Genomic DNA, 23,896 nt, shown 5'->3' with positions numbered 1-23,896 from the left:
TTTGTAGAGATCATCATTTGCGCAAGCGCACGATATCGCGATCGCGCGATGCCGCGCACGGATCTCAAGAACTTTGAGCCCATGCTTTGAGCAAAATACTCAGCGACAACGTGCGACAAAAATACGAATCAATATTCAATCGTGAGCAGAGTGTGACTGCATAGCGATAATTCTGCGTAGTTCAGCGTTTATGATTGTTTGTGACAGAGAACTTTATCGTTCGATATTACGGCGCTGAATAAATGCGAATTAATTTGCGAAATCGTTGAACATAGGTATTTATCGCATAATTAAATTTCTGCGATTATTGCGTTCAAGGGATGAACGGAAAAATTATTCCACAATGTTAATGACATCTTAAAGTTCGGTGGAATAGTATTTTAACCTTTAACCTTTAAACATTAATTTATGTACGCAAATAAGTATTGTTATGAGAACCTTGGTCAACTATTATTATATTAGAATTAAAAATATTTTAAATAAAGTATATCAAAAATATTCTGTACTAGATGTTTTTTGCGGCAAAAATTAAATATTGCGTTTTATTGCGTAATAGAAATTAATTGTTTACTGAATTATATTTGTATCTCGTTAAGAACATAAACTATTATTTCTGATTGATAATTGTATGTATTGGAAAGAGAATTTATAGTAATTAACTTTGATTGATTGTTAAAGTGAACACAATGAGCTATCACCGAGGAAGTGGTAATAAGCCGAAAGGCTTTGGCTTTGCTGGCTTCCAAATGTCTGGAACAAAAAGAAGTGGTACTAATATACCTCCACCTCCACCAAACTCAGCCTTGAGTAAGCAAGGCTATCACACAATGAATGCTATTACAGAAAATGCTTTATCCGCTTGTTGGGGTATGCCTAAAAAACGCAGCAAAACAGAAGAGGAGTTAGTATATTTATAAAAATAATGATACTTTAAAAAATTATGTTATAAAAAAAAGTACAGAAAAATTAAATATTGTTACAACCTTATTATGTTAAATCAGATATTTTGAAGATGATGATGAACCTCCGACTTCATCATTGGAATATATACCTGCACCTGGTTCTCCTACATACGATTTAATGAAAAAATCTGGAACAAAAGATGAAAGTGATGGTGAAGAAGATCCTTTAGATGCTTTTATGGCTGGTATTGATGCAGAAGTGAAGCGAAACAATTGTGCAGCACAATGTGGTGATAATCTTAAGGAAGACAAATCAAAAGGATTTCGGGCAGACATTGATGGGGAAGATGATGAGGAAAGTTACTATAGGTAAAATTTTTAAATAATACATAGTGTTATAGTATTGGTCATTTTTTTGCACATAAAAATTATAATAAAAAAAATATTTCAATTATATGTTTTATTTCTTAGGTATATGGAAGAGAATCCAACTGCTGGTTTGCAACAAGAAGAATCTGATCAAGAAATTGAATACGACGAAGATGGTAATCCCATCGCGCCACCAAAGAAAAAGGACATTGATCCGCTACCTCCAATCGATCACAGTGAAATAGAATACGAACCATTTGACAAAAATTTTTACAATGTACACGAAGAAATTGCAAGTTTAAGTAAACAACAAGTTGATGACCTGAAAAAGACTTTGGGTATAAAGGTATCCGGACCATCTCCGCCTAATCCGGTTACAAGTTTCGCCCATTTTGGCTTTGATGATGCGCTGATAAAAACTATCCGTAAAAATGAATACACACAGCCTACACCTATTCAAGCTCAGGCAGTTCCTGCTGCTTTGAGTGGACGAGATATAATAGGTATTGCAAAAACTGGTAGCGGTAAAACAGCGGCATTTATCTGGCCGATGTTAGTGCATATTATGGATCAGCGTGAACTGAAAACTGGAGATGGTCCTATCGGTCTTATTTTGGCACCGACGAGAGAATTATCTCAACAAGTAATCTTTTATTCTAATTTTGATCTTATGCTACACCTCACAAACAAATGTTTCAAATGTAAAATTTATATGTAAATATGTTATAGATTTATCAAGAAGCAAAGAAATTTGGAAAGGTTTACAATATCCAAGTGTGCTGTTGCTATGGAGGTGGTAGCAAATGGGAACAGAGCAAAGCGTTGGAAAGCGGCGCGGAGATTGTGGTCGCTACTCCTGGTAGAATGATTGATCTTGTTAAAATGAAAGCAACGAATTTAACTAGAGTTACATTTTTGGTTCTGGATGAAGCTGACAGAATGTTTGACATGGGATTTGGTGAGTAAATGAACTGTAATACACATGTAAATGTGTGTCAATAATTGATACTGAACTATATCTTTTTTTTCTCTTTTAGAACCACAAGTACGCTCTATCTGTAATCACGTGAGGCCTGACAGACAAACATTGCTTTTCAGTGCGACATTCAAAAAGAAAGTAGAAAAGCTCGCTAGAGATGTTTTAACAGATCCTATTAGAATAGTGCAAGGTGATGTCGGTGAGGCCAACACTGACGTGACGCAACATGTTGTCATGTTTCATAACAATCCTAGTGGTAAATGGAATTGGCTGTTACAGAACTTGGTTGAATTTCTAAGCGCTGGCAGTCTTTTAATCTTTGTCACTAAGAAGGTGCGAAAGCTAAGCAACTCGTAACTATAATACAACGTTAAAGGGGTGTATAATTTAATATTTTTCCCCCACATCTCAGCTGAACGCGGAAGAACTTGCCAACAATCTCAAATTGAAAGAGTTTGATGTATTGCTTTTGCATGGCGATATGGATCAAATCGAGAGAAATAAAGTGATTACAGCTTTTAAAAAAAAGGATGTCAGTACCTTGGTCGCTACTGATGTAGCCGGTAATTAAACTATTCATATGTATATTCAAACTATATATATAGTTTTTTGATACTGTTGAAATATATACGTGAAATTCTTGTGGCGTTTCAGCGCGAGGTTTGGATATTCCACATATCAAGACGGTCGTAAATTACGATGTAGCGCGAGATATCGATACTCACACGCATAGAATAGGAAGAACTGGACGAGCCGGTGAAAAAGGTACAGCGTACACCCTTGTAACTGAAAAGGATAAGGAATTCGCTGGACATTTAGTAAGAAATTTGGAGGGAGCGAATCAAGAAGTGTCAAAGAGCTTAATGGATTTGGCTATGCAAAGCGCATGGTTTAGGAAATCAAGATTCAAAAGTGGGAAAGGGAAGAGTTTAAATATCGGTGGAGCCGGACTTGGTTTCAGAGGCAGACCAGAATCGTCGAGTTCTGTATGCATCTAACAACAACTTATGTATAAATATTCTTCACATATTTTCTCAAACAACTGCAACATAACTCTATATTTTAGGGTGGATCAGCATCAACACAAGCGTCCAAGGATATCAGTGAAGTAGTTAAAAAGTTAGAAAGACATGGACCTGGCAGCGATCGACTCTCCGCTATGAAAGCTGCTTTCCGAAGTCAATATAATTCTCAGGTGAGTTGCGTATTTCGAAAGATGCATTAAAGAATAAAGTATAAAACTAATCAGCGAATGTTTTGCTAATTAATAATTTTTTTGTTATATTATAGTTCCGAGCATCGTCAGATCATACTTGGGAACAGACAATCACTCCACCTTCTGTGATAATGCCACCACCTCCGACCGTACCACCACCGAAGCCAGCAGCTCAAGATAACAATCAAGCCTCTAATTCTACGGAACCGGAACGTAAAAGAGTGCGAAAAAGTCGATGGGAGTGATCATGTAATGTACCATTATTTGTGTATACACTATATAGCCGCTATTATGCTATATCAGAATGATAACGAACTGACTTGTTTTATATTACAATAAAATTTAATTTTACCAATTTGTACGAATATTATCGATGAAATAAGTTCGATCGAAATCGTATAGTACCTGGTCATCAGCCTGATTGCGGCTTATAGCTTTATCGATGACATATTAATTTTATTTTGTTGCAATTCCGTGGAGATCAAATTGCGTACAGTTCTTGTACGGGGTCTGTAATTGCGTCTTTAAAAGCACGCTTACGCGTTCGATCGCAATTTGTGCTTAGAGTGAATAGAGTGAATCACTCCATAATTATCCCATAAGGAGCTGTGGCCGTGATCGTGTATTCGCAATGATCCTCTTAATTTCACGATCGTACCCCTAATTATACCTTACAAAAATAGTGAAGATTATCTTTCCGGTAACTGCACTGCTGAGAAACATTGTTTACTCTTTTAGACGCAATTTATTAATAGATTACATATATAAAAATACAATAAGATATGGCATCCATTGAAAAAAATGTAGAGATATAAAAAAATCCAATCTCTTTACATGCAATTTTCTAAAATTATCAATCTTTAATAATAATCTAAAATTTTAAAAAAAATATTGCATTAGAATATTTTGCATGAGAGAAAGTTTAAAAATAGTTTACGAATATTCAAAGAGAAAGCACGCACATATAACGTAACCGAGACAAATATCAAGATATCGAAATAACTGTCTTCTTTACTATTTTATCTATTGTACTTTTTCTTTTTTAAAAACATTATCGTCTCATCATGCATTGATACCACTCTTGTATTGTCTTGTATACGCGCGCGCGTGAGAATAAGAATAAGTGGTCGCTTAATATGGAGATTAAGCCAAAGGGATAAAAGCCATCGATCATGCATCGGTCGACACTCGATCGAGTGGGACGTTAATGATGGTTCTCTCATCAATAGAACCGCTGACACACGTATCCGCATCATTAAACCGCTTTTCGATCGGCGTGTGGCGTTACAACAGAATTTCTAATACTCAAGGTCCTCGTTCATGGTTACTCTTCTTAAGGTCGCAAGAGATTATCTTCCGCTTTACCGCGCAGTTAAAATACTCCGGAAAAAGATATCAATCAATCTGATCCTCACTCTCGTTCCTATCCTTCACTATCATTGCAATCCGAAGGATTGCATTTCTTTAGGAACATTAAATAGACCTCATAATATTCAAAAAGTATGTTTTTGCGTATTATACCTTAAACGGCAATTATCTAAAGATCAAGATGTTTAAATATTTATATACTGCGGCATCGCAGGACTGCTCTTCCTTCTGGTTTTTTCCGTCTGTTGCGTGAGGATTGTTGAACCCGTTGACTTTCTCGCGGCGTCTATATTTTTGCCGCTAAATTTTTCCATGGCTTTAGTATACGAGCCGGTACAGATCCGACCCCAGACGCCTTTTCGTTCTTCCGGATATTGTCTATTTCTTCCCTCGCTGAACGTCCGCTGGATATCATTCCTTTTTGCGACTCTGCAAACGTCCTCTTTCTCCAGAGATGTATTAGAACCTGCGGCAGTCTGGACATCCTCCCAAGACACGTTTATGTCAGATTGCACGCTGGATGGCGTAGGGCAACTGCTGTCACTCGACAAGGAGGAGGATCGGATAAAGGATGGCGGAACCGTCAGCTTCATTCGCTCTTCCGATTGACTGTCGGTCGATGACAGTTCACTTTTTGTGCGAGAACTCATTCCATATTCGTCTTGATTATCATGGACAAGATTGTTGTTTAAGATAATCTTTGCGATCGATGTTCTTTTTCTGAGATTTTCTAGATTTTCTTTAGGAGTACTTTGGGAATTGTCCACCCGCTGCAGAATATCCTTGAGATTTACATTAGCGGTGTCAGTACTAAAACTCGATTTGCTTCGTTCAATCGTAGATCCGATTCTAGGATCGACTTTTCCATTAGTCATGGTGACATTCATTTTTTTAGACACTTCGTGATTGTCATTTTTTAAAATTATTTCCGGATATATATAATTAGGTAATCTCTCCTTTTGACGAATAGAGATAGTAACTTTAGATTGCGTTTCTAGCGGCTTTAGATTTTGTTTTTGATTCTTCGCAAGTTTTTCCGTTTTGCCAGACATCGCGCCTTTCACGCACTGTTTATACTTTTCATCTATCATGGTATTAAGATTATTGCTTCGAGTATTCACGGTATCGATAAAGATGGACTGTTCATTACCCTCTTCGGGCTGTAAAAGTGACCAATGATTCAAAGATAAATTTGTATCTGCATTCTGATAGCTTAATCCTTGTAAAATAGCAGTAATATTCTCTTCAGTATCCTTCATGGAATCTTCCTGGTCTTCTTTTCGCGTTTCGTCCCGCGTCTCATCTTCGTTATCGTCATCATCTTTGTCAGAATCGTTATCGAGACTTTTCAGAATACCTTCGTTTTTCTCGTTACGTTTTCTGAGTTCCTCCCAATTCTTTCGCGGCTTGTAACTCGTCTTTCGTCTGATGATCTTATTTTCGGTGATGTTAATGTCTGGGATGAAGAGACGTAAAGCCTTTGTGCCGGTCGGAAATGTTACCTCGTTAATTCGCCTCTCAGACATGATTGCTTTCAGGCTTGTTTTTGAGGCAACCTCCTGATGCTTATTGAATGCAGAGACCAGCTGCGCCACCGTATACTTTGGCTCATCGTTCTCCGATTCTGTCGAACGATCTTCTTTATCATCGGACGCCGAATTATTGGAACGGCTAGAAGCGTCAGAATGTTGACGTTTGCAAGGATGTTTGTCTAAACTATTAGATTCCGTCTTTCGTCTTAATGGCATTTCGTCGGAATCCTCTGTCAAAGTGTCCGACTCTACGGATTTCAGAGAATCTAGATTCTCCTCGGATTCCGAGGTAAGCTTCTTCAAGATCTGCAACTGATCTACACTTTTTGCTTCAGGTTTCGTATTATTCGATAGGATGCACGAGTTATTTTGATTGTCGCCGATGATATCACTCAGCATCTTTACATCTGTCGAAACTGTTGGCATATCTTGATTAATTTTTTCAATTTTGTCAGACGTTAAGTTATTTTCCGATGTTACATTAGTGACTATGCGATTGTCGCTCATTGACGGTGTAAGTCTAAAGGACGTGATCTCGGCGCCGAGTCGTTTGAAAATTGGCAGCATATCCTCAGTCTTGGCGCGCTGATAGCTCTTCCTTCGACGTTTCAGACATTCCAGGCTCCTATAGATATCCAGAACACCTTGAGATTTCGACAAGGACCTTAAACCATATAGTTTCTCGCGAGATTTACTGATGACAGGATTCATCACGGCGATGGCGCCGATTCGCTCAGAGCCGATCGCTGCAGATCCATTCAGCAGACATGCCTGAGATTGAACGCGATTCAGACTGCGTATTCTCGAGAGTATTCCGCGGCTCAGATCTTGATTCAAGTTAGCCTGGGATCGGCTTTGAGCTTTATTTAGTAGTCCTTGCGTCTGCTCTTGATTCAGTAGGTAGCTCTGACTCGCGCAGCTCAGGCTGGTCCTGGAGGAGTTTAAGCTGGCCTGAGAATCTGCCGGGCTCGGGAATTCCTCGCTACCTGCCAAGCTCAAACGGCTTTCCGTGAAGTAATGACTCAGACACATCTCGCTCTGACTCAGTAGACAGTCCTGCAAGCCCTTTTGATGATGATTTTGATCGTTTTGCAGATCTGCCTGGCAGAGATTCGCCTGGCTAGTCGTTTGGCTCATCAGAGCTGCTCGTCTCAGGTTCTCCCGGCTGACGACGCGTTCCAGAAGAACTTCTCGCGACTTGGACAGATATCTTCGTAGATGAGGCGACGCCTGCATTGGGGCACCGCGCAGCCAATCGTGGCGCAAGCATTGTTTCGCGGTCATTCGTGCACTAGAAAAGAAAAAAAAAATAAATTATTCTTCGAGAAAATGTATTCTTGAAAAAGCTCAAGCACGCGATGAATCAAATGGCGATTATACCTCGGGTCTAGCACCAAGAGCTTCGCGACGAAGTCCCTTGCCTGCGCCGAGACATCCTCGAACAGCTCCTCGGGAAAATCCACCTCTCCCAAGGATATGTTCTGAAAGGTTTCCTGATCGGTTTCACCGCCGAAAGGTGAAAAGCCTGTCAGCAATACATAGGTCGTGACACCGAGCGACCTGGAATGAGTATATCTTTTTTATAAAATGAGGAAAATTTTATATATATATAAGATATAAATTTAATGTACATCTGTATGAAAATTTAAAGTGTAAAGGAACAATAGCATAAACGTCACGTTTGATCTTACCACATATCGGCTGCCAGCGTGATCGGCTCATAATGTAGTATTTCGGGCGCTGAAAGAGAAATATAAACACCATTGAATATATGGAAATGTATATGCACAATAGCATTCAGCGCGATCTCACGTGCCGTGATCTCCTCCCCCATGTCTGTCCACTTATTTTATGTCCAGTGATCTCGCACGTGATGTCATTCGAGCGCGTCATTTTTATTTACGTACAAAAATCGTGGGTCGTTCGCTTGGAGATGAAATCGGGATGATCTGATTCGCATCACTTTATCCAGTGATTTTCATTTTTTATTCGCACTGGTTTTTAATTCAATTTAGAACAATTGTTAAAATCATAATTTAATTTAGATGTAAAACAGAGAGATCATAAATTTTTATAAAATCTTTTATAAAAGATTTATGCTGTCGGAGCGAGCGAAGCGACGAAATATGATTGCGATAACTGTTCCCCGGCCTATTGCCGAAGAAACGTTAGACTGGATTATCTCGATACGATCTTAACTACCCACCGCCAACATCCTATTATTATTTCGTAGACATTGCACGATGGTGACACGTATCAATTAAATCGCGCGGCGGGTAGTCCACCGGTCGTCCAGGTTTTCTGCATCAGTTAAATGGCTGACAGATTCGGAGCACCTTTCTTTCAACAAGCGTAACGGTACCACCTCCGATATTCTCGCCGTTTGACATTTTGCTGCTATCAAATAGGTGGGCGGGTGAAACCGACACACCGGCGATGATTAATCGGTAAATAATTTTCACGTCGAACCCGAGAAAAACGCGTCGTTCTTTAAACTGCAAATCATATTTGGACTTATGACAGCCCGGACGAAGGAAAAAAAAGAAGCGTTTTTGTTCGCGCGAGATCTTAATTTTAAATGATAAAGAGAGGGAGAAAGGAAAATCGTGCACAAAGGAGGAGCGTTAATTCATCGCCTGTCCAACTTTGTTATTTACTTTGTTCTTCGCTACGTGTATGTGTAAAGGTCACATCAGACGCGCATCGATTACCTTGCCTGGAACGATTTGAAACGACCGACGTCAATTACGAAGATCTAGTTGTGTGTGTACGTGTGCATGTCACACACTGTAACGGAGGTGTCTCTCTCCTCCTCTCTCTCCTTCCTTCCATAACGCGGCTTTATTAAGGGCACCGCGCAATGAGGCTAACGTGTCAATTAATATCGATTATATTTATGATCTCGCCGCGATGATCGTCAATTAGCAGATCCAGATAATGATCGATAGCAATTAAGCCACGCGGCAATGAGCAAAGCGTAGATATACTACCTGAAAAAATGTCCTCCCTCATCTTTCTTTCGACATGATATCACGGTATATCCTAATGCCCGATACACTCATTATTGCCAATTATATCTCGTAAGTCATATAATACGATAATTTATATTTTTGTTCTTTATTAAAAAGTCTTGTCAAGTCGCTGCATCTCATCTCGATCTTTTTTGTGATCAAGCCGGCGAATTGTTGCGTGCTCGAAAGAGATTTATAACAACGCGCATTAAACTTTCGAAACCTACGTACGATATTAACGACGTTGCGACAGAAAATGGAACGTTTTGTTTTTTTCGGTCACGTAATAAAGAACCTGTTACAGATATATATGTATCTGGCTGTACATGAAAGAGGATATTTTTACTCTATTAAGTATCTCAAAATTTCGCATCAACGTGCGAGGAAAATCGTAAGGTAATAATTCACTGAAAATTTGATAAGAAGATCACTCACCGACATAATCCGGCGTGCCAAGAATCTCGCGGACTTCAGTGCCTTCGAGGATCACTCTCGAGATCTCGAAGTCGCACAATTTAACGTCGCAGTCCGGGAAGGAGCCCATCATGACCAGATTTTGAGGCTGGAATTCAATAAAATTCGCTTATATTAATGAAAAAGCTTTCGTAAATGAGACACGTTATACAATATATATAAATATATAAATAGATGGACGTCTCAAAATCGTTAACAGCTTTGTCGCCTTTTAACGATCGAATCGCTTCGCGTAGCTCCTGGAACCAGATGCTTCCATATCTCGAAAAAACTAAACATAGTCCGTATCATTGCGCTTTATCGCCATCGTAACTAAGAGGATACGATCGGTCTTCCGCGTGTTCGCATAGATAAGCTCGCGTATTGAGAAAGGAAGCGATTTGCCGTATCGCGTTACGATGAGCACATCCGATAATCGTCGCCGGGCTTCTCGGTGAATGGAATTTCGGTATACACGCGCCGTTAAAGATTGCGGAAACGATATTTCGATCGCTACGGTATCCATTTCGAAAGCGCATATAGAGTATGCATTGTGTATATTCTCTTCCGTATTCGAGTAATCATTCCTTTATCGCTTGGGGGTATGAAGGGAGGGGAAAGAAGAGGCAAAATCCTTCGCGACGAGGATGAGCGCTTTCGATGTGTTTTTGCGACGATTTGCTGGTGAATAGCGACGTCTGTCCGCTAATATAAATATGTATCATCTCGACGACAGCCGGCTATATAGTATTCATATCGGTTTTAATGCAGTCGCCGCTGCGGCTCGGATCGATCATGGACGAAGGAAATAAATTAGCCGCGAGAAGAATTGACTGATATTATCGCGAGAGACATAATTTATGAAAATGTATCGAATAGAAGGATAAAGTATGCGAATCGTTGCGATCGCCGTGAAATTCAAAGACACGCCGACCAATCCAATTAACATAAATTGCCAAGAACAACGTTCAATGAAGGCTGCTGATTGTGAGTATCGAAGGTTGTGCGATATTATAATTGCTGACATAATCTAAATCGTAATGATTATACAGCTTGAGATGTTCGTACTAGGATAGCTTTCACCAGCTACCACCGGATTTAATAAAATCAATCGTAGGTGTCGCGATCGAAAAGAATTGATTTTTTTACGAAATACATATGTAAACAATATATATTATAATTATCTGGCTTCTCTATTAAAGATGAGATGTCGGGGCAACGACAGAAGGACGTAGCGACCCTTTCCGAGCGTCATCAGCGAGTTCCACTCGCTTGGAATCCTCGTCGGTTTAACGCGAGGAGAGCCTTGGGCATTTTCTCGTAGGCGCGCCTGAATATTCAAAGTTTCTTTCTTGGTCGCGCGCGACTAATAAATAATGACAAAAGACGTAAAAATAAATCTCGGCCCTCGAGATACGTAATTCCCTCGCGACGGGGCCATTACGTAGCGGGAATATTACGTGGCTGTATTCTCCGCGCGCGAGTCGACACAATAATATCGCGCAGGAGCTCGCGAACGCGTTGCAGTCGAATGATAAATAGGCCACACGCTAGTGGGAAGATTATAAAGAATAATGCGGTTCGCAATCGCGCTTGTCATCAAAATGGCACGCCGCACGGCGTGTCTGCCGTCTTCTCGTTGTTCGCAACCTTTTTTAGACATTTATTTCCTACCGGGCTCTTAACGTGCGCGCGTTTTTCCGTGCAACGACTGCCGATTAAAGCAAGAAGCGCGAAGTGATTCTCATTCCAACTATTCAGCCGTTGTTGGCGAACGTGGAGAGATCACATGACGCGATTGATACGTAGATCGAATGCTGCGCATTTTCTCGTTCTACGCGAATTCAATTTATTCGCCGCAATGGATTTTCACTCGATGAAATATAGATTGTCAATTTAATACTCTTCGTTGTCCGGAAACTCTGATCAAACATTTGGACTACGATATCGATTCCATATGACATACAGTTTGTTTTTTATTCAAGAGATCCCGTCCGTGGAATTAAACGCACAAATATTAATTTTCAGAATTTTAATAACGCACTTTTTTCTTTCCTTTTCTTCTCCCTCTGACATAATATAATTTTGACTTTTTAATAAATCGCATCTACATGCAAATTCTACGGAATCTATGACAAACCGAATACGAAGTCTGATCTCAACAATGTCCTCGGGCGTTTTGTTAATCATTTTCTTATAGCTTTATGACATTGGTAAATATCTGACGATCGGGTACGAACTCTCCAGAAGGATGTGATCGACCATCCCACACGATTAAATCTACGAAATATTTCTTTACGTTGTCCAAACAGACACGTGGGCTCAAACGAATACATCAAAGTCGTCTGACCATTCAAAATGAAATGTTTGTTCTATGAGAAAAAAGATAAATATATATTGTACCTCACTCAAGAAACCAATCGATAGAAAAATTAATATTAATATATCTCTCACATCTCTCATGTAGAATTATATATTTCTAATATTATAGCCATTAAAGAGCGAGAGAGATTGCTATATCTGAAATGGTCGATCGGTGACTATCATCTTTTCTCTTGGCGGGAACTCGGGTTATCGCGAGAGTTGCTCTCGTTATGGTGGCCAGACATGGGTGCCCAACGGAGGTAGGAACCAGGTGTGATTCACCGAGAGTGTGTATATCAGCAAAGGAGCAGGGCGTGGTCGGCTGCTGCAGCTCGCGTGTTCTGTTTTTCCTCCGCGCTGCGGAGTTCCTTGCGATCTTTTACGCAAACGACTTTGTTCAGCGAGATATCTCTCTCATCTCTCTATCCTTCTCTCATTTTCTTTCTCTCATCTGCATATCCGCGCCGGATCTCTGGCGAGAAGCGGCCGCATTATGGCCCGCAGCGGAAGCACACTTCTATGGATCGCGAGAATTTCGAGTGGGTGGCATCGAACTTAAAGCGCATTCGATGACCTGACAACTTACGTTCTTTTGTCCGTCTTTTTGCTGTTTTTTTAATGTATTTTACACGCGAGACATATATTTTAATGCGGAGACTTTATAGAGCCCCTCGTTCTTCTGACGTTTATCCGACGAGAGAATCACGCAGTCAAACAGGCTCGTTCAGGGTTCATGAGCGATCTCCTTTTCTCTCGCACATACGCGCTATATATACTACACCCAAATACGGTAGTAGTGTGTTTATGGAGCGCGGGAATAATGCGTTCACGTCGTACGCAACGACGCGTTTCATACGCCGCAGTTGAACGGGCGCTCGCAATCGCTTAGCGCTTACGAAATAAATCAAGTGGAACCCATTCGTCGCGAAACTTGAGCAACTGTAGCTTACAGTAGGCCGGAATTAATTCATTACGTCACCGTAGCGAATACGATAAATATTAATCGATTCATACCTGAACTTTGCGCAAATTAATTTAATTCGTTGGATTGATCAAGTTGCGTCGCGTCGAGCACAGGACTCTTTGTTTCGCGCGAGAGAATCGAACACCCGCTCGATCGCGGTCTCTTCTTCGTGTCACGCAAATTGACCTTAACTCGCATCGCGCGGATAAAAAATGCAAGGCGGACATTGGCGAACGACACCGGGTATCCGCTACCTCGCTCGAGGATGTTGCTCGAGCTGCTAAAGGCTCGACGACTTTTCTGTCTCTCTCGCAAACTTCTCTTCTCGCGAGGATAACGAGGGGGAAATTCTCTCGTCCGAGCGATCCGACGACCTCGTCGGATCAAAATGTACTTTACGACACGGAGCTGCCTTTGCACCTCCTCGCGTGTTGTCGCCGGTTTATTTTTCCACGCACGCCCACGCGGGTTTACATCCTGACACATGTTCCTCTCGCGACGCTAATCGGACGTCGGTGTCGGCGTTTCTAATTTGATTAGCGAGTTAACGATAAGACCCACACGTTAGAGTTGTCAAAGCGACGCGAGATACATATATTTCTAATTCGATCAGCAAAGAGCGACGTGACAATTGATGGACGTCGTAAATATCTTGTCATGTGTTGTAATGCGTGCGGAGGAGAGAAGGTCAAAATATTATTTTTTTTTATAGGATCATAAAATTTTTCATAGTTCAATCGAGGACCTAACGCAGTTTTCGGGACAAGCAACGTTCCGTTTTCGAGACTTTTAAGCTGCCGACATTTTTATGCAACATGTGAACACGGCAAAGAGTTTTTCTCTTCTTCTTTCTTTCACTCTGAAACGATAAAACAATGCTGTCAAGATTAAAGACCGTCGAAGATTAAAGACCTCTTCACGTGTAAATGACGACAGCGCGTCTGTGTGTATGCGCTTAATTGCGCCGCTACGAATGTTTTATGGCCGAAATAAAGAGAAACGAGACAAAAGTAAGCCAGTCAGAGAAATGTTTGTGCTGCCCGAACAAGCACTCGCAAAAAAATATGACGCCGGCTTCGAGGAATAAAGTGAGCTCGAAGCTGAACGAGCCACTTCGTTGTTCAATAGACATAGCTTAATTCATCTCCTGTGACGGCTGCCCGATTTTCACAGAGAGCGTCGACTAAGAAGAACAACAGAATAATTTATGTAACATTGACAAAGAGAGAAGAAAATACGTTGTGCTGAAAGTGTGCGATACATCATGTCTGGAACGCAGGAGTCTCTTTGCACTGATGAACGACGGACGAAATCAACACCGTCGACTCAAAAGAGAGAAAACATCGCGCGCGAAGATGTCTCAAGTTTCGAAAGTCTCGTCATTCGATTCTATCTCTCGCCGTGGATAACAAACGCGACACGCAGCATCTCTTTTTTTCACGAAACGTTTGTATTTTAAAAGCAAGTCTGGTTTTCGCGGATGTGAAAATAACAAGTAGACAGACGCGATAAATCGCGTCGGGACGAGGCGCAGATATTCGATTCTGTGTGCTCGGTCAATCTTTTTTTCTTTCTCGATCGAGGAGGTCCCTATTATTGGATATGTGCTTATGCCTTTGTGCACAGCGATGTGAATGGCGATTTCAATTTGTTTTCGAGAGCTTATCATTCATTGTACTGTATGATCGATTGGTCGATCACAATTAAGTTCTCGACTATTGACAGCTGTATTATATCATTTTCGCGAAATAGAATCCAATCATTTGATAGTTATCTAGCATCGTAAAATCGTTCAATTAGTTAATTACGGGTTGAAATATATCGGAATATCGATCGCCAACTTTATATTATATTGAATTCTATCGAGTTCTATAAAAGTTCTATTACGAGCAAAAGAAATTCTTGACACGAAGAGACAATGTAATATCGGAAACCTGCTACTCGTGATTTTTCTGATTATGTTTTTCCGCGCTTGCAACGAAGCGCAAGCACGATTGGAAATTTCAGTCGACGCGTCGACGAAGTTGGTTCCGGGAAGAGAAGCGTGACAAGTTTGCATCGACCTTTTATGGGTCGAACTTACCTTGATGTCCAAATGGGCGATATTTCTCTCATGGAGGTAGGCGAGTCCTTCCACTAGTTGCCGCACAAAATGTACGACATCACCTTCGAGGGGCACCAAATCGCCGTCGATAAGCGTCTGTAAATCGCCTCCGGGTGCGCTGAAAAAGAAGTCATCATTCCTTTATCGAGATGAGTAGGATATAAGAATGTTTAGAAATCGTCGCGTGTTGTTGACGCGATAAATATCTACTACATTTTTTTGTACATAAATTATTTTCACGGTATTCTTTCTTCGATAATTATAATTACTATCACGAAAATTTTAAACTCTTGACAAGTGTTTAATATGATAAAATAAACACGTAGTATACTTACTATTCCATGACTAAGATGATTTCCTTCGGCGTTTCGTAGACATCGTGTAATCGAACGACACGTGGCGATTGCGAGCACAGGGACAACAAGGCGATCTCGTGTCTCAATTCCGCGCTACAATCGGCGTTGAATCGGTTTCTGGACGAATACTTGGCCGCGTAAAGTATACCAGTTGATCGCGATCTGCAGCGGTATACTCTCGCCCACTGACCGCTAAAATATTAACGAATATTTAATATTAATAAAGTTTGATTTTTTTCAAAGAAATGTGCATAGACTTTTCTCTTATCGCAGTAAAATCTTACGATATTTTGCATATTGAAATTTCAAAATATACAAGTACAAATCTTATATTCTGCATATTGAAATTTCAAAATATACAAGTACAATCTTATATTTTGCATATTATAATTTTAAAATATAATGAAAAAATATAATTTATATAAAATATATTATTTATTGTGTCACACACACACACACACACACACACACACACACACAAATTTTCTTTGAACATTGGTACGCAGCAATATATTTTTGGTCAGATGTTCCAATGTAACTTTGACTTTTATTTGACTCGACTTCACATTTTCACGAAGAATTTATTTTGTCCTTGATAAACAAGTCGATGCCCAAACACAACCACCTTCCTGGCATCCTTCATTACCACTCCAAATACTTTCCGCTGCGTATCTTCTCTCTTGCCTTCATTTTCGCAATCTACTTTCGCAGTTTCGAATTTTTCTACCAGTTTGTTTCTGAAAACGCGATCGTCTTCAGCAATTATGATTCATTATATGAAATATTTTTTTTTTATCGAGCTAAAGTTAATTCGTCAATTTTATTTTCACGAAAACTCTGGCGACTTTTGTTTCATCGGCATTTTACATCGTGCTGCTGCTGTTATTTCAACAGACAATGTCCCGTTCGCGATACTTAATGTCACCGTCTCGAATTTAACATCTCGTCGAGTGATTACATTATTTACAATCCCGAACGCGCTTTTCATCGTATTAAGAACCACCGTCGAAGATTCCGGTCGTCTCTTCGGCAAGGTCGACACAGCGGCGCCTGGCAAGGCTGCGCCCGTAATGCGTATCTCACATTTTCACCCGTATTTAAGCAAGCGCACCTTTATACACGGGAGAGCGCGTTACATAAAGTGCGACCAAGTAAGATACGATCATAGATGATATATCGCTCATTAACTTTCTATATTGAGATCATAAATACTCTGACGTTCCACTTTTACTCTTTAAATGCGGTTAATAAATTTCTTTCACTTTCCTCCTTACTTATCATAATTAATCACATGAAAAAATAGTCAAATTAATAAAACGCGACCAGATGCGTCTAGGACTTGAAGTTTGGGAGCCGGAAGATTTGAAGATCGCATCAGATTGGCAAAAACTCTCACGTGAAACGTGCCTTGCGTGCAAATCGGCGGCGACTCATCGCCCCGTCCCTTCGCGGTCGCGAGATAAGGGTAATGAGCATCTGATAGCGCGGGCAATGCAATTAACTTTATAATCGATTCCGATTTTAAGGCCGCGCGCCAGTGTATCCCGAATTCCCTCCCTCTCGTCCGAGATCCCGATGTAAAGGCGAGCGCGACCGAGACGGAGGTAAAGGAACAAAAGGAACGATGCCAGAGACGGAAGGGGGCGATAGCCGTAATTTTTACTGCCCTTTACCGCGCAGGTACTCAAGGCTCGCTTCTAAAAGTAATTACCACGGGCAGAGCGAGTATCAAAGAACACGCTCGAAGAGAAAGAGAGAGAAAGAGAGAGCGAGACTATTGAATCGTCGGGACACACCGGCCCGCTACCCGGATAATTCCCGTCTGTATACGGCCCAACGATTAAAGCATTTCGCCATTACTAAAGATCGGTACGAGTAGCAATCATAGAAAATTGGATTTTAGCGATCGGTTCACGGGTAATGACGGCAACTGGCAGAGAGGTGTTGAAAGCTGTCGCGACGCCACGGAATAATTTATGAAAATTTATCGCGATCGTCCCTGAGATGTTTTTGTTTTCGCCGTGCCTCGATGAACGATAAAAAAGCGTTTTATATACACGAGCTGTTTCAGTTTAAATTATTATTAATATTTTTTTATATTTTTTATATCTACTTGTCTCTTTATATATATTTGTTATTAATATATTATTTAATTTTTTATATTAATAGTTCAATCGACAGAAAAAAATATCACTTTCGATATCTGTCATCAATTACACTCTATTTAATAGCGCGACGTTGACATGCAAGCTGCGCGCGATCGCGACAAGACGCATGCAAACATCCGTAAATATCACGATTACATCTGTAGCGTGGTTTATATGTTATATGCGATACGTTTTTGTGTAGCAGATAAATCTGCTTCATTAACGACGCAACGGCGCTGCGGAGCAATCGCGGACAACTGATAACGAGCGCGCAATGAGTTATCAATGAATGCGTTATCCGTTAAAAAATAATGCATTAACATATTCATGAAACATCTTTAAGAATCCATGCGAACAAATACATTCATTTGCGGTCTTTCGTCGCGTCTTCCCGGAAGAGACTTATTGTTAATTTCAGTTAATATCCGAGATATAGATGCCACCGATTAATCAATACCGATATATTATTGCTGATCGGTTGATTCTCGTTCTACGATATCGTATTCTATATTTTTTTCTAAGAAAAAAAAACATGATTATGCAACATCATAATGTTCTCTAATACAGTTAGCTTTAAGATAACGATATATAATCGATAATTTATATTCTAGGAAATTTGAGATAGTGTATATATTTAACAAGATTGATTATTTTCTGTCCACGAAGTTGTTTTTTTTTTGAAAAATAACTTAAATTATCATTATGTAAAAGTCGTTATCGATTAATTTGACGAAAATGAAAGTAACGAAGGATAACGACGGTGAATTTCACCGGCGGCGAATCTACCTATAATAAATATCATGCGTGTGTTTCGCGTGCAACTCTAAATTAAATTATTAGCACGAAATTACAGGTTGGACAATCGGTGTCCTATTACCGACGCCCCATCGCTATTGGTCTCGTCGACGATCATTATGAACCTAATTCGCACGGCGATTAGCGACGGTGCAATAAACATGATTAATGCGCGACGCGCGTCACGTATCGTTGCGCATACTGCTACCGTGTGCGTAACGCTTTGACAAATTACGCGTCGCATCCAAAGGCGATTAATCATCGTGCATGGCTCGTTACCCGCCATGCGATCCACGACGGTATCGTCGGGAGTAAATTTACAACTGCGACTCTTTGGCGATTCATTTTCGTGAGAAAATTTGTTTGGAAGTTCAAGCATTCGTTCTAAACTTGTCCAAAAAGAATCCCTCCTTAATTTATATAATAATATACTGAAATTATACATGTAATCCAAATTTATAACATTGTAAGAATCTTACAATGTAATTACAATACTCCATAAATAAGTAAATAAATAAATAAATATAAATTTTATTCTAAATAATAATAAATATATAGATATTATTATAAAAATATATATAATATATATTTATTTATTTATAAGTCTTGTGTATGGTATTTATTATTTAGATTTTATATATTTAGACTTTATATAATATTTTGAAGATTTCAGTTTTCAACAGAAGTTACATGACTGAAAATCGCGTTAAAAGAAAATTGTATTGTGAATCGACTCACCTCGCGAACGGTTTTGGATCGATCTCGTAGTGTTCCGTGATGGGTCCCGTTTTGACCACTCTGGCGAGCTGCGCCTCCTGGACGAGGACCAAGCCCTCCTTAACGTGTTTCTCGCTCCATTGCACCCTGCACCTCCCTTTGCATCTCTCGTCGTTGATCGTCCGATCGTTCGCTCGCTTCGTCTTTGCGCACTTGCCCGGAGACGCTTGCAGATTGCGATGCTGCGGTCTAGGCGATGTTTTCCTAGTAGACGACATCGTGGGCGCTTGATGACTCGATTGATAGATCATGGTAAATGGATCGCGCGGACTTGTGAGGATTACACGCGTATCAATACATGCGGAGTCGCACGTTTCTTGCGTGTCATGTGTTGCCTGCTTCGCTTGTGACAGCGGAGATTTCAACGCTTGGCGCACTCGCGTTTTACCGAAATTCTTTTTATCTCGAATCCTCTTCTTTCCGCGGTTTTCAAAATGTTGAAGGATCCTGTTTTAATGACCAGTCGTCGCTTTTCCGACACTTTTTGTCGGCAAGATCGCGACCTCTCGATCCAGGATACGCACTCTCGCTCTCGATCTTACGGGCTGCACTCTCCACGCTCGATCTCCTCTCGATCGATCGCGCACACGGAGCGAGCCAAAGCGCGCGGTGTCATTCTATATCATCACGGAAAGACGACAACTCTAGCTCGCTGTATGACGCGATGACGGATCGACGACGGATCTTCACATCTTAGCAACCGTTCGCCCGCAGGAGGCAGAGCGATAGAGAGAGAGGAAGGGAGGAAGAGAGAGGAGAGAGAGAGAGAGAGAAAGAAAGAAAGAGAACAGAAATCGCGTGGCTCACGGTCCAGCGCCGAGGCTGAAACTGGCCGCTGCCAGAGTCAACGAGAGCACGGACCTCCTCCGCGCGCTCCTCTCCGCTTTGCTCTCTTCCTTCTTCGCGTGCCAGAGAGCACGTCGTGAGTCCGACACTGATACCGAAATCCCGTCATCTCCCTTGGATCCCCCTCAGTCCTACCGCGGTCCTTCTCTTGTCGTGATTCTCCTCCTCCTTCTTCTCTCTTTTCAGGGTCGGATCGAAATTCTCCTCTCGTGGTCCAGCTTCGTAATTATAGGTGGACATGAAATAGCGCTTTAATATGTAAATAAAGTAGCGGGATTTACTGTTGTTCCCTCGCGAAAAACGACTCGCGTTTCGATAATTGTAATTTTTACCGGGTATGATATATATAGAGAGAAACATTAGCATTATTCCTAAAATATATATTGCATTTTTTTTACAGAAAGTAAAAAATTGGAAAGTAAAATTTAATCAAGTGATTGAATCTCTCAATGTTGATATTATGTTTCAAATATAGTTTAGAACGAAGATCTATTTAAACGTGATAACGGAAAATCATTTGTGCAATAAACTGATCCACGTCTCACTTTAAGAGTCCTCTTGTTCACTTAGTTCTCAAAATGTTTTACTTTTTTAATAATCATATATTACATACATTACATATAACGTTATATATATTTATATCTTAAAAATTAATAAAATAAAATAATAATAAAAATTAATAAAATAATAATAAAATTAATAAAAATTAATAAAATTAATAAAATTAATTGGCTCTGTGTATTCATGTGTGAATAATTAAATAGTATTTTTGCTTCGATTGATCTCTCGAATAATTTAAATATAAATACTGAAAGTTATTGAACCAATGGAGACTCGAATCCAAAATGGCAAAAATATCTTGATTTTCGACAGGGATTCACACAAAGAGTATCCTTCATCGCGTTATTACGATCGACGACATGCAGGAGTCACTTTGGCGAAGAATCTAGAAAGGAAGTGGCGCACCGTGGCAGAAATTCTCCTTTCCCCCGCCGTCCCCTCTCCCCTCCCTTCTTCGAAGCGCAATTTATGCACATGCATAATGCACTCGCGCCCGGACATCTACGCTGCGATCGCTGCGCGACTGGATTCCACCTACGTCAGAGAGGATACTCCACAGCGTCATCATCGCCGCCATTATCATTGGCGCCGCTGATGCAATTAAAAAAGTAACAGCGGCAATATTAACGACGAGATATTCGTGCTCAGGAAGAAGTGAAAGAAGACAATCTTGTACGAATGTCTGGACTTCTGTTTCATCGGGATCGGCTTGACAAATGTCTAAAATGGCTCTAAAAAAATATAAAATATTCCGTATTCTGAATTTATTTTTCTTGAGGAAGAAAAGAAATCGTCTTTTTCATCTCTCGCAATCGCATCGACGTGGAGTATCCCCTTAAGGAAGAGATCCGTGTAACCGGATCGACCTTTAACTTCTCTTTCGTTATAATAATAGAACCTGATCGCACGATAATTGGAAATTACCGTGTCGTCGCGCATGGCAGGTCACGAGTGGTGAGCGCGCCAACAAAAACGCGTCCATCGGCGAGGCGGATTTGCGTCGAGATGACCCGCGGATTCGCGCGAGATAACCCGGAACAACCCTCGCTTGCGATCGCAGAAAAGCGCGCGAAAGTGAGAGTTGGCAGGCTGTGTCGCCGAGAGAAATCTCCTGGAGCTGTTTTTTTTACGCGGCTTGGCCTCACCTATGCTATTGCGGATGAGAGGAATCAAAGGCTCGTCTCTCTCTTCTTGCTATCAAAGGACGGAGATTAGCCGATTTTTCGCCATTGCCGAAACACATTTTTCGTTCTTTATTCCAGATGCGAGAAGTATACACGTTACGTAAAAACTATTAATGCATTAATAAATGCGAGGAGAGAGGGCGGGAAAAATTTTATCGGATTAAACTGCTTTGCGAAAGTGAATCGAAAAATATATCGATCTAAATTCGAGCGCTGAATTATGAAATTATGAAACATAGATGTATGACAGATGTATGTCGAAATAATTACACGCTCGGGACAAGTTGTAACTTAACTGAGGCTTAGAGCCTAGCACTCGAGCAGCCAATTAGGCAGTTTCATTTGTTAAGAGCGCCGAAAAGTATCCTTTTCTTTCCGCAATATCGTGGAAAAGTGGATCTTTGAGTTCAACGTCATGCATCGCGCGTGGGACTAATGGTAATTAGATGGGCCTGGGGGCAAACAGAACGCGACGAGGAGAAAGTGTCGTTGTGCGTTCGCGAATGCTTATGACCAAAGGGAGAATCTGCGCCTGTTTACGAATTGCCGTTGATGTCGCAAGGTTTTGCAGTCTCCGAAGCCTCGCGTTCATAAATATATCTCGATGGACGTATCTCGTAAATTCGATACCAGTATCATTGGCGACTCTCGATAAAATATACTATTTTACATGTATCTCTTCTAATTATCTATAATCTATACGTAAGTTAATACTGCGTGTACAATCATAACGATCTAAAGTTTCTCTAATGAGAGGAATCGTTGTGACTCATATTTTTTTTATTTACTTCGCGGATAAAAGATGAAGAAGCTTATCCGCGATTATCGAGATGAATTTTTTGCATGTAAACGCAAAGAGGGACAAGGCGCGTCATCACGAATATATATATCGAGGCGAGAATCGGAACGGAAAGAAAAGAAAAGGAACTGGTTCGAGCTGGTCGATCTCGAAGGTAGCTGAACCGCGAATAGACGAGCGACTACATCCTTGGCACGATCAGCGGCGCGGCTGAGACAACTCGCGCGGTGCTAATTGTCAGTACTAATTGCTTGTCACCGCGCTCGCGCGGGATATTCGCACGTACGCTTCTACGTACGACACCGAACACTCTTGGGGATACGAGGCACGTCGCGCACACATAGCGACCGTCGATTCCACAAAGGAGCGACAAAGAACATTCCGCGAAAGTTTGCACAGACGGTGTCTCATGGGTCTTTATACGCGCGAGCGCGCGAAAACGGAGGCTGTTGTTGCTACTGTCGCTCGAGGTCCTCGACGATTTATTTTCCAAGACACACGAGATACTCGGATAATCGCATGACTGTCGATCCCACGGAGATCGCCTTCGTCTTCGTGGAATCCTAATATCGCGAGATTTAAAATTATCGAGGGCCTCTGGGGATACTCAACATATGTCGCGACATGATTTTTTTTTCGTTGCAAGGTTGCAAGATTACGTCTATATACGCACATAAAAAAGGAATAATATAATTATAAATGAGACTTTAATAAGATCCCATTAGAGAAGATACTTTTATAAGCATATAAAATATTGGCAGTTTACGTTGCTATTTTTTTTACGGATAAATTGCATTTCGTTCATTTTACGGGCGAAACGGCTTCGCGAGGTAGAGGTCGATGATCCCGCCGAATCGGTACCGTCACTAATCTAAATTTGCGCTTTCCGATGTATAATGGAGAGAGGGCAGAACTCGCATCGATACGCCGATCATATTATTCATGAGGCCTTCACACATGGCTGCCGGCAGGTATTAAAGCAAGAGGGAAATTTTAGTATCAGCATACGTGAATTCTATTTCGCGTTGACACCCGTCACTGTCACCGAAGAAAGATGCGGATAACGTTATTTGGATTTCGATTTGATACACATCTGTCTAACTCGTGAAAAAAGATTAAATTTTTTGGTTTCTCTTTCTATCGTCGAAGAGACATCGAATGCAAATTTT

General features: G+C 40.7%; 2 protein-coding genes across 3 annotated transcripts; one reads left to right on the top strand and one right to left on the bottom strand.

Moving 5' to 3' along the window:
• Positions 1-123: 123 nt before the first annotated feature.
• LOC126853644 (ATP-dependent RNA helicase DDX42) lies at positions 124-7,603 on the top strand. Of its 2 annotated transcripts, XM_050599535.1 has the most exons (11): positions 124-275; positions 679-901; positions 1,002-1,271; positions 1,374-1,914; positions 2,001-2,229; positions 2,309-2,583; positions 2,663-2,813; positions 2,905-3,236; positions 3,317-3,445; positions 3,541-3,715; positions 7,462-7,603. In XM_050599535.1, exons 2-10 carry the CDS (start codon positions 687-689, stop codon positions 3,709-3,711), a joined length of 2,313 nt encoding a protein of 770 aa, XP_050455492.1. In that variant the 5' UTR covers positions 124-275; positions 679-686; the 3' UTR covers positions 3,712-3,715; positions 7,462-7,603. The 2 variants fall into 2 exon arrangements, with proteins under 2 accessions (XP_050455492.1, XP_050455491.1); XM_050599534.1 differs by lacking the exon at positions 7,462-7,603 and having other exon boundaries at positions 3,541-3,821.
• On the bottom strand, positions 3,969-20,305 carry LOC126853629 (probable serine/threonine-protein kinase DDB_G0278901). Its single transcript, XM_050599501.1, has 7 exons — positions 19,299-20,305; positions 15,598-15,810; positions 15,242-15,380; positions 9,813-9,939; positions 8,058-8,106; positions 7,747-7,926; positions 3,969-7,657 (listed from the first exon to the last, which is right to left on the bottom strand). The coding sequence occupies exons 1-7, from the start codon at positions 19,586-19,588 to the stop codon at positions 5,020-5,022; spliced, it is 3,636 nt and encodes a 1,211-aa protein (XP_050455458.1). The 5' UTR covers positions 19,589-20,305; the 3' UTR covers positions 3,969-5,019.
• Positions 20,306-23,896: the final 3,591 nt, after the last annotated feature.

This window comes from Cataglyphis hispanica, chromosome 12, assembly GCF_021464435.1.
Source record: "Cataglyphis hispanica isolate Lineage 1 chromosome 12, ULB_Chis1_1.0, whole genome shotgun sequence".
In the NCBI taxonomy this organism is placed as follows: domain Eukaryota; kingdom Metazoa; phylum Arthropoda; class Insecta; order Hymenoptera; family Formicidae; genus Cataglyphis; species Cataglyphis hispanica.
The sequence above is the reverse complement of the archived record's forward strand: the minus strand, read 5'-3'. Positions and strand labels throughout refer to the sequence as shown.